The 15,088-nt window shown below is 48.1% G+C and overlaps 1 protein-coding gene across 1 annotated transcript in view; it reads right to left on the reverse strand.

Moving 5' to 3' along the window:
- Positions 1–15,088, reverse strand: part of LOC128694950 (ionotropic receptor 93a-like) — a 222,337-nt gene that overhangs the window by 157,421 nt on the left and 49,828 nt on the right. The window contains exon 3 of the mRNA XM_070094251.1: positions 452–545. Within this exon, the coding sequence (XP_069950352.1) occupies positions 452–545 (94 nt within the window). The remainder of the gene's footprint in view (positions 1–451; positions 546–15,088) is intronic.

Below are 15,088 nucleotides of genomic sequence, written 5' to 3' on the forward strand. Positions count from 1 at the left end.
CTCAACCGCACTACACCTATTCTCACCTCAACCGCACTACACCTATTCTCACCTCAACCGCACTACACCTATTCTCACCTCAACCGCACTACACCTATTCTCACCTCAACCGCACTACACCTATTCTCACCTCAACCGCACTACACCTATTCTCACCTCAACCGCACTACACCTATTCTCACTTCAACCGCACTACACCTATTCTCACCTCAACCGCACTACACCTATTCTCACCTCAACCGCACTACACCTATTCTCACCTCAACCGCACTACACCTATTCTCACCTCAACCGCACTACACCTATTCTCACCTCAACCGCACTACACCTATTCTCACCTGAACCACACAATGCCTACGCTCCCCTGAACTGCGTCTATCCAACACTCATGTGTACTACACGATGCCCAGATGCCCACCTTCACCTGAATCACACACATCGCCCCCCTCACCTGGAACACACCCACCAGGTGCTGTGTCTTCCTGCCCTTCTTAGTGAGCGTGAGTGCTTCCATCTGCTGCTGTGAGATGCCCACCACAACATACCTGGGGGAAGACACAACATACATAGAGAAGAAAATCATAATGTTGAAGACAAAAGAGGCATGAGGAAGACAAAATGTACTTGAGGTAGATATATGCTTGGAGAGGAAATAATGTAGCTGAGGGAAGACACAGCATACCTGGGAAGATACAGCATACCTGGGGAAGATACAGCATACCTGGGGAAGATACAGCATACCTGGGGAAGATACAGCATACCTGGGGAAGATACAGCATACCTGGGGAAGATACAGCATACCTGGGGAAGATACAGCATACCTGGGGAAGATACAGCATACCTGGGGAAGATACAGCATACCTGGTGAAGATACAGCATACCTGGGGAAGATACAGCATACCTGGGGAAGATACAGCATACCTGGGGAAGATACAGCATACCTGGGGAAGATACAGCATACCTGGGGAAGATACAGCATACCTGGGGAAGATACAGCATACCTGGGGAAGCCACAGCATACCTGGGTAAAAAAAACAGCATACCTGGGGAAGATACAGCATACCTGGGGAAGATACAGCATACCTGGGGAAGATACAGCATACCTGGGGAAGATACAGCATACCTGGGGAAGATACAGCATACCTGGGGAAGACACAGCATACCTGGGGAAGATACAGCATACCTGGGGAAGACACAGCATACCTGGGGAAGATACAGCATACCTGGGTAAAAAAAACAGCATACCTGGGGAAGATACAGCATACCTGGGGAAGATACAGCATACCTGGGGAAGATACAGCATACCTGGGGAAGATACAGCATACCTGGGGAAGACACAGCATACCTGGGGAAGCCACAGCATACCTGGGGAAGATACAGCATACCTGGGGAAGACACAGCATACCTGGGGAAGATACAGCATACCTGGGTAAAAAAAACAGCATACCTGGGGAAGATACAGCATACCTGAGGAAGATACAGCATACCTGGGGAAGATACAGCATACCTGGGGAAGACACAGCATACCTGGGGAAGCCACAGCATACCTGGGTAAAAAAAACAGCATACCTGGGGAAGATACAGCATACCTGGGGAAGATACAGCATACCTGGGGAAGATACAGCATACCTGGGGAAGACACAGCATACCTGGGGAAGATACAGCATACCTGGGGAAGACACAGCATACCTGGGGAAGATACAGCATACCTGGGGAAGATACAGCATACCTGGGGAAGATACAGCATACATGGGGAAGCCACAGCATACCTGGGGAAGATACAGCATACCTGGGGAAGATACAGCATACCTGGGGAAGACACAGCATACCTGGGGAAGATACAGCATACCTGGGGAAGATACAGCATACATGGGGAAGCCACAGCATACCTGGGTAAAAAAACAGCATACCTAGGGAAGATGCAGCATACTTGGGAAAGCACAGCATACCTGGGGAAGATACAGCATACCTGGGGAAGGCACAGCATGCCTGGGGAAGATATAGCATACCTGGGGAAGACACAGCATACTTGGGGAAGATAGAGCATCCCTGGGGAAGATACAGAATACCTGGGAAGATACAGCACACTTGGGGAAGACACAGCATACCTGGGGAAGATACAAAATACCTGGGGAAGCTACAGCATACCTAGGGAAGACACAGCATACCTGGTGAAGATCCAGCAAACTTGGGGAAAACACAGCATACCTGGGGAAGATACAGCATACCTGAGGAAGACACAGCATACTTGGGGAAGATATAACATACCTGGGGAAGATACAGCATCCCTGGGGAAGATATAGCATGCCTGGGGAAGATACAGCATACTTGGGGAAGACACAGCATACCTGGGGAAGATACAGCAAACGTGGGAAACACACAGCATACCTGCAGAAGATACGACAAACCTGGGGAAGACACAGCATACCTGGGGATGATACAGCATACCTGGGGAAGACACAGCATACCTGGGTATGATACAGCATACCTGGGGAATACACAGCATACCTGGGGAAGATACAGACATACTTGGGGAAGATACAGCATACCTGGGAAGATACAGCATACCTGGGAAAGGCACAGCATTCCTGGGAAAAATACACACATACCTGGGGAAGACACAGCATACCTGGGGAAGATACAGACATACTTGGGGAAGACACAGCATACCTGGAAAAGATACAGCATACCTGGAGAAGATACAGTATACCTCGGAAAGGCACAGCATACCTGGGAAAAATACAGACATACCTGGGGAAGACAGCATACCTAGGGAAGATACAGGCATACTTGGGGAATACACAGTATACCTGGAGAACATACAGCATACCTGCAAAAGATACAGCATACCTGGGAAAGGCACAGAATACCAGGGGAAGACAAAGCATACCTGGGGAAGACTCGGCATACATGTGAAGATACAGCATACTTGGGAAAGACACAGCATACCTGGGAAACATACAGACATACCTGGGGAAGACACAGCATACCTGGGGAAGGTACAGCACACCAGGGGGAGATACAAACATACTTGGGGAAGACACAGCATAGCTGGGGAAGATACAGAATACCTGGGGAAGACACAGCATACCTGGAGAAGATACAGCATACTTGGGGAAGACACAGCATACCTGGGGAAAATACAGCATACCTGGGGAAAACACAGCATACCTGTTGAAGATACACAATAACTGGAGAAGACACAGCATACCTGGGAAAGATACAGCATACCTGGGGAAGGCACAGCATTCCTGTGAAAGATACGACATATCTGGGGAAGATACAGCATACCTGGGGAAGACAAAGCATACCTGAGGAAGATACAGCATACTTGGGGAAGACACAGCATACCTGGGGAAGATACAGCATACCTGGGGAAGACACAGTATACCTGGGGAAGACACAGCATACCTGAAGAAGACACAGCACACCTGGGGAAGATACAGCAAACGTGGGAAAGACACAGCATACCTGGGGAAGGTACAGCACACCTGGGGAGATACAAGCATACTTGGGGAAGACACAGTATACCTGGCGATGACACAGCATACCTGGGGAAGACACAGCATACCTGGGAAAAATACAGACATACCTGGGGAAGACACAGCATACCTGGGGAAGATACAGGCATACTTGGGGAATACACAGCATACCTGGGGAAGATACAGCATACCTGGGGAAGGCACAGCATACCTGGGGAAGACACAGCATACCTGGGGAAGATACAGCATACCTGAGAAGATACAGCATACCTGGGAAAGACACAGCATACCTGGGGTAAATACAAACATACTTGGGGAAGACACAGCGTACCTGGAGATGATACAGCATACCTGGCAAAGACAAAGCAGACCTGAGAAAAATACAGGCATACCTGTGGAAGACACAGCATACCTAGGGAAGATACAGCATACCTGGAGAAGATACAGCATATCTGGGGAAGACACAGCATACCTGCGGAAGACAGAGCATACCCGGGGAAGATACAGCATTCCTGGGGAAGATACAACATACCTGGGCAAGACACAGCATACCTGGGGAAGACACAGCATACCTGGGGAAGACACAGAATACCTGGGGAAGATACAGCATACCTGGGAAAATACAGAATACCTGGGAAAAATACAGCATACCTGTGGAAGACACAGCATACCTGTAGAAAACACAGCATACCTGGGGAAGACACAGCGTACCTGGGGAAGATACAGCATACCTGGGGAAAATACAAACATACTTGGGGAAGACACAGCATACATGGAGATGATACAGCATACTTGGAGAAGATACAGCATACCTGGGAAAGACACAGCATACCTGGGAAAAATACAGGCATACCTGGGGAAGACACAGCATACCTAGGGAAGATACAGACATACTTGGGGAAGACACAGCATACCTGGGGAAGATACACAGCATACCTGGAGAAGATACAGCATACCTGGGGAAGATACAGCATACCTGGGAAAGACACAGCATACCTGGGGAAGACACAGCATACCTGCGGAAGATACAGCATACCTGGGGAAGACACAGCATACTGGGGAAGACACAGCATACCTGGAGATGATACAGCATACCTGGGGAAGATACAGAATACCTGGGAAAAATACAGCATACCTGGGGAAGACACAACAAACCTGTGGAAGATAAAGCATACCTGTGGAAGACACAGCATACCTGTGGAAAACACAGCATACCTGGGGAAGACTCAGCGTACCTGAAGAAGACACAACAAACCTGGAGAAGACACAGCGTACCTGAAGAAGGCACAGCAAACCTTGGGAAGACACAGCATACCTTGGCAAGACAAAGCATACCTGGACAAGACACAGCATACCTGGGGAAGACACGGCATACCTGGGGGAGATACTGCATACCTGGGAAAGATACAGCATACCTGGGAAAAATACAGCATACTTGGGGAAGACATAGCATAGCTTTGGGAAGACAAAGCACGCCTGTGGAAGACACAGCATACCTGTTGAAAACACAGCATACCTGGGCAAGACACAGCATACCTGAAGAAGACACAGCTTACCTGGGAAAGACACAGCATACCTGGGCAAGACACAGTATACCTGTGGAAGACACAGCATTCCGAGAAGACATAGCATACCTGGGGAAGACACAGCAAACCTGGGGATAACACAGCATAACTGTGGAAGACACAGCATACCTGTGGAAGAAACAGCATACCTGGGGAAGGCACAGCATACCTGGGGAAGACACAGCATACCTGGGGAAGACACAGCATACCTGGGGAAGAAACAGCATACCTGGGAAAATTATGGCGTACCTGGGGAAGACATACCTGGGGAAGACATACATGGGGAAGATACACCATAAATGGGGAAGACACAGCATACCTAGGGAAGATACAGCATACCTGGGGAAGATGCAGCATACTTTGGAAAGATGCAGCATGCCTGGGGAAGACACAGCATACCTGGGGAAGACACAGCATACCTGGGAAAGATACAGCATACCTGAAGAAGATAAAGCATACCTGGGAAAAATACAGCATACGTGGGGAAGACACAACATACCTGGGGAAGACACACCAAAATGGGGAAGACACAGTGTACCTGGGGAAAATACAGCATACCTGGGGAAGCCACACCATACCTGAGGAAGACACACCATACCTGGGAAAGACACACCATACCTGTGGAAGACACAGCATATATGGGGAAGACACAGCATACCTGGGGAAGATGCAGCATACCTGGGGAAGATACAGCATACCTGGAAGACACAGCATATATGGGGAAGACACAGCATACCTGGGGAAGATGCAGCATACCTGGGGAAGATACAGCATACCTGGGGAAGACACAGCATACCTGGTGAAGATACAGCATACCTGGGGAAGACACATCATACCTGGGGAAGTCACACCATACCTGGGCATAACACGGCATACCTGAGGAATAGACAGCATACCTAGGGAGGACACAGCATACTTGGGGAGTATATAGTATAGCTGAGGAAGACACATCTTATCTGAAGAATAAACAGCAAACCTGGGTAAGATACAGCATACTTGAGGAAGATATAGCATACCTGGGGAAGACACAGCATACCTGGAGAAGATGCAGCATACCTGGGGAAGACACAGCATACTTGGGAAGACAAAGCATACCTGGGGAAGACACAGCATACCTGGGGAACACACACCATAACTGGGGAAGACACAGCATACCTGGGTAAGATACAGCATATCTTGGGAAGACACAGCATACCTGAGGAAGACACAGCATGCCTGGGGAAGATACAGCATACCTGAGGAAGATACAGCATACCTGAGGAAGACACAGCATACCTGAGGAAGACACAGCATGCCTGGGGAAGATACAGCATACCTGAGGAAGACACAGCATGCCTGGGGAAGATACAGCATACCTGAGGAAGACACAGCATACCTGAGGAAGATACAGCATACCTGAGGAAGACACAGCATACCTGAGGAAGACACAGCATGCCTGGGGAAGATACAGCATACCTGGGGAAGATACAGCATACCTGGGGAACACACACCATAACTGGGGAAGACACAGCATACCTGGGTAAGATACAGCATATCTGGGGAAGACACAGCATACCTGCGGAAGACAGAGCATACCCGGGGAAGATACAGCATTCCTGGGGAAGATACAACATACCTGGGCAAGACACAGCATACCTGGGGAAGACACAGCATACCTGGGGAAGACACAGAATACCTGGGGAAGATACAGCATACCTGGGAAAATACAGAATACCTGGGAAAAATACAGCATACCTGTGGAAGACACAGCATACCTGTAGAAAACACAGCATACCTGGGGAAGACACAGCGTACCTGGGGAAGATACAGCATACCTGGGGAAAATACAAACATACTTGGGGAAGACACAGCATACATGGAGATGATACAGCATACTTGGAGAAGATACAGCATACCTGGGAAAGACACAGCATACCTGGGAAAAATACAGGCATACCTGGGGAAGACACAGCATACCTAGGGAAGATACAGACATACTTGGGGAAGACACAGCATACCTGGGGAAGATACACAGCATACCTGGAGAAGATACAGCATACCTGGGGAAGATACAGCATACCTGGGAAAGACACAGCATACCTGGGGAAGACACAGCATACCTGCGGAAGATACAGCATACCTGGGGAAGACACAGCATACTGGGGAAGACACAGCATACCTGGAGATGATACAGCATACCTGGGGAAGATACAGAATACCTGGGAAAAATACAGCATACCTGGGGAAGACACAACAAACCTGTGGAAGATAAAGCATACCTGTGGAAGACACAGCATACCTGTGGAAAACACAGCATACCTGGGGAAGACTCAGCGTACCTGAAGAAGACACAACAAACCTGGAGAAGACACAGCGTACCTGAAGAAGGCACAGCAAACCTTGGGAAGACACAGCATACCTTGGCAAGACAAAGCATACCTGGACAAGACACAGCATACCTGGGGAAGACACGGCATACCTGGGGGAGATACTGCATACCTGGGAAAGATACAGCATACCTGGGAAAAATACAGCATACTTGGAGAAGACATAGCATAGCTTTGGGAAGACAAAGCACGCCTGTGGAAGACACAGCATACCTGTTGAAAACACAGCATACCTGGGCAAGACACAGCATACCTGAAGAAGACACAGCTTACCTGGGAAAGACACAGCATACCTGGGCAAGACACAGTATACCTGTGGAAGACACAGCATTCCGAGAAGACATAGCATACCTGGGGAAGACACAGCAAACCTGGGGATAACACAGCATAACTGTGGAAGACACAGCATACCTGTGGAAGAAACAGCATACCTGGGGAAGGCACAGCATACCTGGGGAAGACACAGCATACCTGGGGAAGACACAGCATACCTGGGGAAGAAACAGCATACCTGGGAAAATTATGGCGTACCTGGGGAAGACACAGCATACATGGGGAAGATACACCATAAATGGGGAAGACACAGCATACCTAGGGAAGATACAGCATACCTGGGGAAGATGCAGCATACTTTGGAAAGATGCAGCATGCCTGGGGAAGACACAGCATACCTGGGGAAGACACAGCATACCTGGGAAAGATACAGCATACCTGAAGAAGATAAAGCATACCTGGGAAAAATACAGCATACGTGGGGAAGACACAACATACCTGGGGAAGACACACCAAAATGGGGAAGACACAGTGTACCTGGGGAAAATACAGCATACCTGGGGAAGCCACACCATACCTGAGGAAGACACACCATACCTGGGAAAGACACACCATACCTGTGGAAGACACAGCATATATGGGGAAGACACAGCATACCTGGGGAAGATGCAGCATACCTGGGGAAGATACAGCATACCTGGAAGACACAGCATATATGGGGAAGACACAGCATACCTGGGGAAGATGCAGCATACCTGGGGAAGATACAGCATACCTGGGGAAGACACAGCATACCTGGTGAAGATACAGCATACCTGGGGAAGACACATCATACCTGGGGAAGTCACACCATACCTGGGCATAACACGGCATACCTGAGGAATAGACAGCATACCTAGGGAGGACACAGCATACTTGGGGAGTATATAGTATAGCTGAGGAAGACACATCTTATCTGAAGAATAAACAGCAAACCTGGGTAAGATACAGCATACTTGAGGAAGATATAGCATACCTGGGGAAGACACAGCATACCTGGAGAAGATGCAGCATACCTGGGGAAGACACAGCATACTTGGGAAGACAAAGCATACCTGGGGAAGACACAGCATACCTGGGGAACACACACCATAACTGGGGAAGACACAGCATACCTGGGTAAGATACAGCATATCTTGGGAAGACACAGCATACCTGAGGAAGACACAGCATGCCTGGGGAAGATACAGCATACCTGAGGAAGATACAGCATACCTGAGGAAGACACAGCATACCTGAGGAAGACACAGCATGCCTGGGGAAGATACAGCATACCTGAGGAAGACACAGCATGCCTGGGGAAGATACAGCATACCTGAGGAAGACACAGCATACCTGAGGAAGATACAGCATACCTGAGGAAGACACAGCATACCTGAGGAAGACACAGCATGCCTGGGGAAGATACAGCATACCTGGGGAAGATACAGCATACCTGGGGAACACACACCATAACTGGGGAAGACACAGCATACCTGGGTAAGATACAGCATATCTGGGGAAGACACAGCATACCTGAGGAAGACACAGCATGCCTGGGGAAGATACAGCATACCTGAGGAAGACACAGCATACCTGAGGAAGACACAGCATACCTGAGGAAGACACAGCATGCCTGGGGAAGATACAGCATACCTGAGGAAGACACAGCATGCCTGGGGAAGATACAGCATACCTGAGGACGACACAGCATACCTGAGGAAGATACAGCATACCTGAGGAAGACACAGCATACCTGAGGAAGATACAGCATACCTGAGGAAGATACAGCATACCTGGGGAATACACAACATTTTTTGTGATGCCAGAATACCGGTAATACCAAGAACATACTAGGAATGACACAATATAATTGACGATTACACAACATATCTGGCGGTCATATGACACAACATACCAGGAGATGATACAACATATCTGGGAATGATACAACATTCCTGTGAATGACACAACATACCTGTGGGTGACACAACATACCTGTGGGTGACACAACATACTAAGGGGTTATATGATACCACATTCCAGGGGATGACACAACATACCTGGGGAAGACACAACATACTAAGGGGTTATATGACACAACATACCTGGGGAAGACACAACATACCTGGGGATGATACAACATACCTAGGCGTCATATGACACGACATACCTGGGGATGACACAACATAATTGTGGATGACACAACATACCTGTGAATGACACAACCTACCTGGGGATGACGCAACATACCTGTGAATGACACAACGTACCTGGGGATGACACAACATACCTGTGGATGACACCGCATACCTGCGGATGACACAACAAACTTTGGGATGACACAACGTACCTGGGGATGACACAATATACCTAGGGGTGTCACAACATACCTGGGGATGACACAACATACCTGTGGATGACACAACATACCTGTGGATGACACAACGTGCCTGTGGATGACACAACGTACCTGTGGATGACACAACATACCTGTAGATGACACAACATACCTGTGGATGACACAACATACCTATGGATGACACAACATACCTGTGGATGACACAACATACCTGGGGATGACACAACATACCTAGGGGTGACACAACATACCTGTGGATGACACAACGTACCTGGGGATGACACAACATACCTGTGGATGGCACAACATATCTGGGGATAACACAACATACCTGTAGATGACACAACATACCTATGGATGACACAACATACCTGTGGATGACACAGCATACCTGTGGATGAAACAACATATCTATGGATGACACAACATACCTTGGGATAACACATCATACCTGGGGATGACACAACATACCTGGTGGTCACACAACATGCCTGGGGACGACACAACATACCTGTGGATGACACAACGTACCTGTGGATGACACAACTAACCTGTGGATGACACAACATACCTGGGCATGACACAGCATACCTGCGGATGACACAACATACCTGCAGATGACACAACATACCTGGGGATGACACAACATACCTGTGGATGACACAACATACCTGCAGATGATACAACATACCTGGGGATGACACAACATACCTGGGGATGACACAACATACCTGGGGATGTCACAATATACCTGGGGATGACACAACATACCTGGGGATGACACAACATACCTGCAGATGACACAACATACGTGGGGATGACACAACATACCTGAGGATGACACAACATACCTGAGGATGACACAACATACCTGGGATTGATTCAACATACCTGGGGATGACACAACATATCTGGGGATGACACAACATGCCTGGGGATGTCAAAACATACCTGGGAATGACAAAACATACCTGAGGATGACGGAACATACCTGAGGATGACACAACATACATGGGATTGATTCAACATACCTGGGGATGACACAACATATCTGGGGATGACACAACATGCCTGGGGATGTCAAAACATACCTGGGAATGACACAACATACCTGAGGATGACACAACATATCTGGGGATGACACAACATGCTTGGGATTGATACAAAATACCTTGGGATGACACAACATACCTGGGATTGATTCATCATACCTGGGGATGACACAACATACCTGGGATTGATACAACATACCTGGGGATGACATAACATTGTGAGGGAAAAGTAGGTGTAAGTGGGGTTAAGGTTGTTCGGGCAACCAGGAACCATTAGCGAGTTACGTTGCGCGCGCACACACCCCCCCCTCTCTGGCGGGCTGGGGCAAAACTAGTTCCTGGTGTCCGATTTGTTAAAGTTTCTACTCCTGGTAATATTGACCTTACCTGGTGTGGATTGAAGTTTGGAGAGTCACTTCACCTCCACTCTTCTCCTAATCAGGTAGGTTGATCTACCAGGAGTATTACTGTTTGTTCTTTTCTAGTGTTTGCTGGTTACCAGTAATGATTTTGGCATTTATCATTCTTTTTCTTTCTTAAATGTTATATTATCATGACTATGGGTAACCAGTTTTATTTTCTCTTATTTGTCAGCTCTGTTCCTGGCGTGGTCTTCCAGGATAGACGCCAGATAAAGGAGCAAGACATGTGTTAATAATACATATTAACATTATTCTACTACTACCAGCCCTTACCTATTCTACTTGTGCTCCATCCAAGTGGTAGGAGATTCCAGAACATCGGATTACCATCTGCCCAGGATAACCTACATAAATAACATCAGAGGAACTATCCAGGGCCATACCTACTCCTGCCCAACTCAAAGAACTGAAGGCCATTTTTTTTTATTATATTTAAATTTTAAGTAAAATTCTCAAAAATCATTATTCTCATTTTTCCTAAGTTATTTCTTTATTTATTTATTTTTCCATTAATTTCTTTTGTTCAGTTGGAAGGCGTTCCACTGACAAACATACCTGGGGATGACACAACATGCACGAGGATGGCACAACATGCCTGGGAATGACACAACATACCTGGAGATGACACAACATGCCTGGGGATGACACAACATGCCTGGGATTGATACAACATATCTGGGGATGACACAACATGCCTGGGGATGATACAACATGCCTGGGATTGATACGACATACCTGGGGATGACACAACATACCTGGGATTGATTAAACATACCTGGGGATGACACAACATACCTGGGATTGATACAACATACCTGGGGATTACACAACATACCTGGGGATGACACAACATGCCTGGGGATGACACAACATGAAGGGCAATGACATAACATACCTGGGAATGACGCAACATGCCTGGGAATGACACAACATACATGGGGATGATACAACATGCCTGAGGATGACACAACATGCCTGGGATTGATGCAAGATACCTGGGGATGACACAACATACCTGGGATTGACACAACATGTCTTGGGATGACACAACACGCCTGGGAATGACACAACATACCTGAGGATGACACAACATGCCTGGGGATGACACAATATGCCTGGGAATGACACAACATACCTGGGGATGACACAACATGCCTGGGGATGACACAACATGCCTGGGATTGCTACAACACACCTGGGGATGACACAACATACCTGGGGATGACACAACATGCCTGGGATTGACACAACATACCTGGGGATGACACAACATACCTGGAATTGATACAACATACCTGGGGATGACACAACATACCTGGGGGTGACACAACATACCTGGGGATGACACAACATACCTGGGGATGACACAACATACCTGGGGATGACACAACATGCCTGGGATTGATACAACATACCTGCGGATGACACAACATACCTGGAATTGATACAACATACCTGGGGATGACACAACATACCTGGGGATGACACAACATACCTGGGGATGACACAACATACCTGGGGATGACACAACATACCTGGGGATGACACAACATACCTGGGGATGACACAACATACCTGGGGATGACACAACATACCTTGGGATGACATAACATACCTGGGGATTACACAACATACCTGGGGATGACACAACATACCTGGGGATGACACAACATACCTGGGGATGACACAACATACCTGGGGATGACACAACATACCTTGGGATGACACAACATACCTGGGGATGACACAACATACCTGGGGATGACATAACATACCTGGGGATAACCCAACATACCTGGGGATGACACAACATACCTGGGGATGACACAACATACCTGGGGATGACACAACATACCTGGGGATGACACAGCATACCTGGGGATGACACAACATACCTGGGGATGACACAACATACCTGGGGATGACACAACATACCTGGGGATGACACAACATTCCTGGGGATGACACAACATACCTGGGGATGACACAACATACCTGGGGATGACACAACATACCTGGGGATGACACAACATACCTGGGGATGACACAACATACCTGGGGATGACACAACATACCTGGGGATGACACAACATACCTGGAGATGACACAACATACCTGGGGATGACACATCATACCTGGGGATGACACAACATACCTGGGGATGACACAACATACCTGGGGATGACACATCATACCTGGGGATGACACAACATACCTGGGGATGACACATCATACCTGGGGATGACACAACATACCTGGGGATGACACAACATACCTGGGGATGACACAACATACCTGGGGATGACACATCATACCTGGGGATGACACAACATACCTGGGCATGACACATCATACCTGGGGATGACACAACATACCTGGGGATGACACAACATACCTGGGGATGACACAACATTCCTGGGGATGACACAACATACCTGGGGATGACACATCATACCTGAAGATGCCACAACATACCTGGGGATGACACATCATACCTGGGGATGACACAACATACCTGGGGATGACACAACATACCTGGGGATGACACAACATACCTGGGGATGACACAACATACCTGGGGATGACACAACATACCTGGGGATGACACAACATACCTGGGGATGACACAACATACCTGGGGATGACACAACATACCTGGGGATGACACAACATACCTGGGGATGACACAACATACCTGGGGATGACACAACATACCTGGGGATGACACAACATACCTGGGGATGCCACAATATACCTGGGGATGACACAACATACCTGAGGATGACACAACATTCCTGGGGATGACACAACATACCTGGGGATGACACAACATACCTGGTGAAGACACAACATACCTGGGGATGACACAACATTCCTGGGGATGACACAACATACCTGGGGATGACACAACATACCTGGGGATGACACAACATACCTGGGGATGACACAACATACCTGGGGATGACACAACATACCTGGGGATGACACAACATACCTGGGGATGACACAACATACCTGGGGATGACACAACATACCTGGGGATGACACAACATACCTGGGGATGACACAACATACCTGGGGATGACACAACATACCTGGGGATGACACAACATACCTGGGGATGACACAACATACCTGGGGATGACACAACATACCTGGGGATGACACAACATACCTGGGGATGACACAACATACCTGGGGATGACACAACATACCTGGGGATGACACAACATACCTGGGGATGACACAACATACCTGGGGATGACACAACATACCTGGGGATGACACAACATACCTGGGGATGACACATCATACCTGGGGATGACACAACATACCTGGGGATGACACAACATACCTGGGGATGACACATCATACCTGGGGATGACACAACATACCTGGAGATGACACATCATACCTGGGGATGACACAACATACCTGGGGATGACACAACATACCTGGGGATGACACAACATACCTGGGGATGACACATCATACCTGGGGATGACACAACATACCTGGGCATGACACATCATACCTGGGGATGACAC

This window comes from Cherax quadricarinatus, chromosome 45 (assembly GCF_038502225.1).
Source record: "Cherax quadricarinatus isolate ZL_2023a chromosome 45, ASM3850222v1, whole genome shotgun sequence".
In the NCBI taxonomy this organism is placed as follows: Eukaryota; Metazoa; Arthropoda; class Malacostraca; order Decapoda; family Parastacidae; genus Cherax; species Cherax quadricarinatus.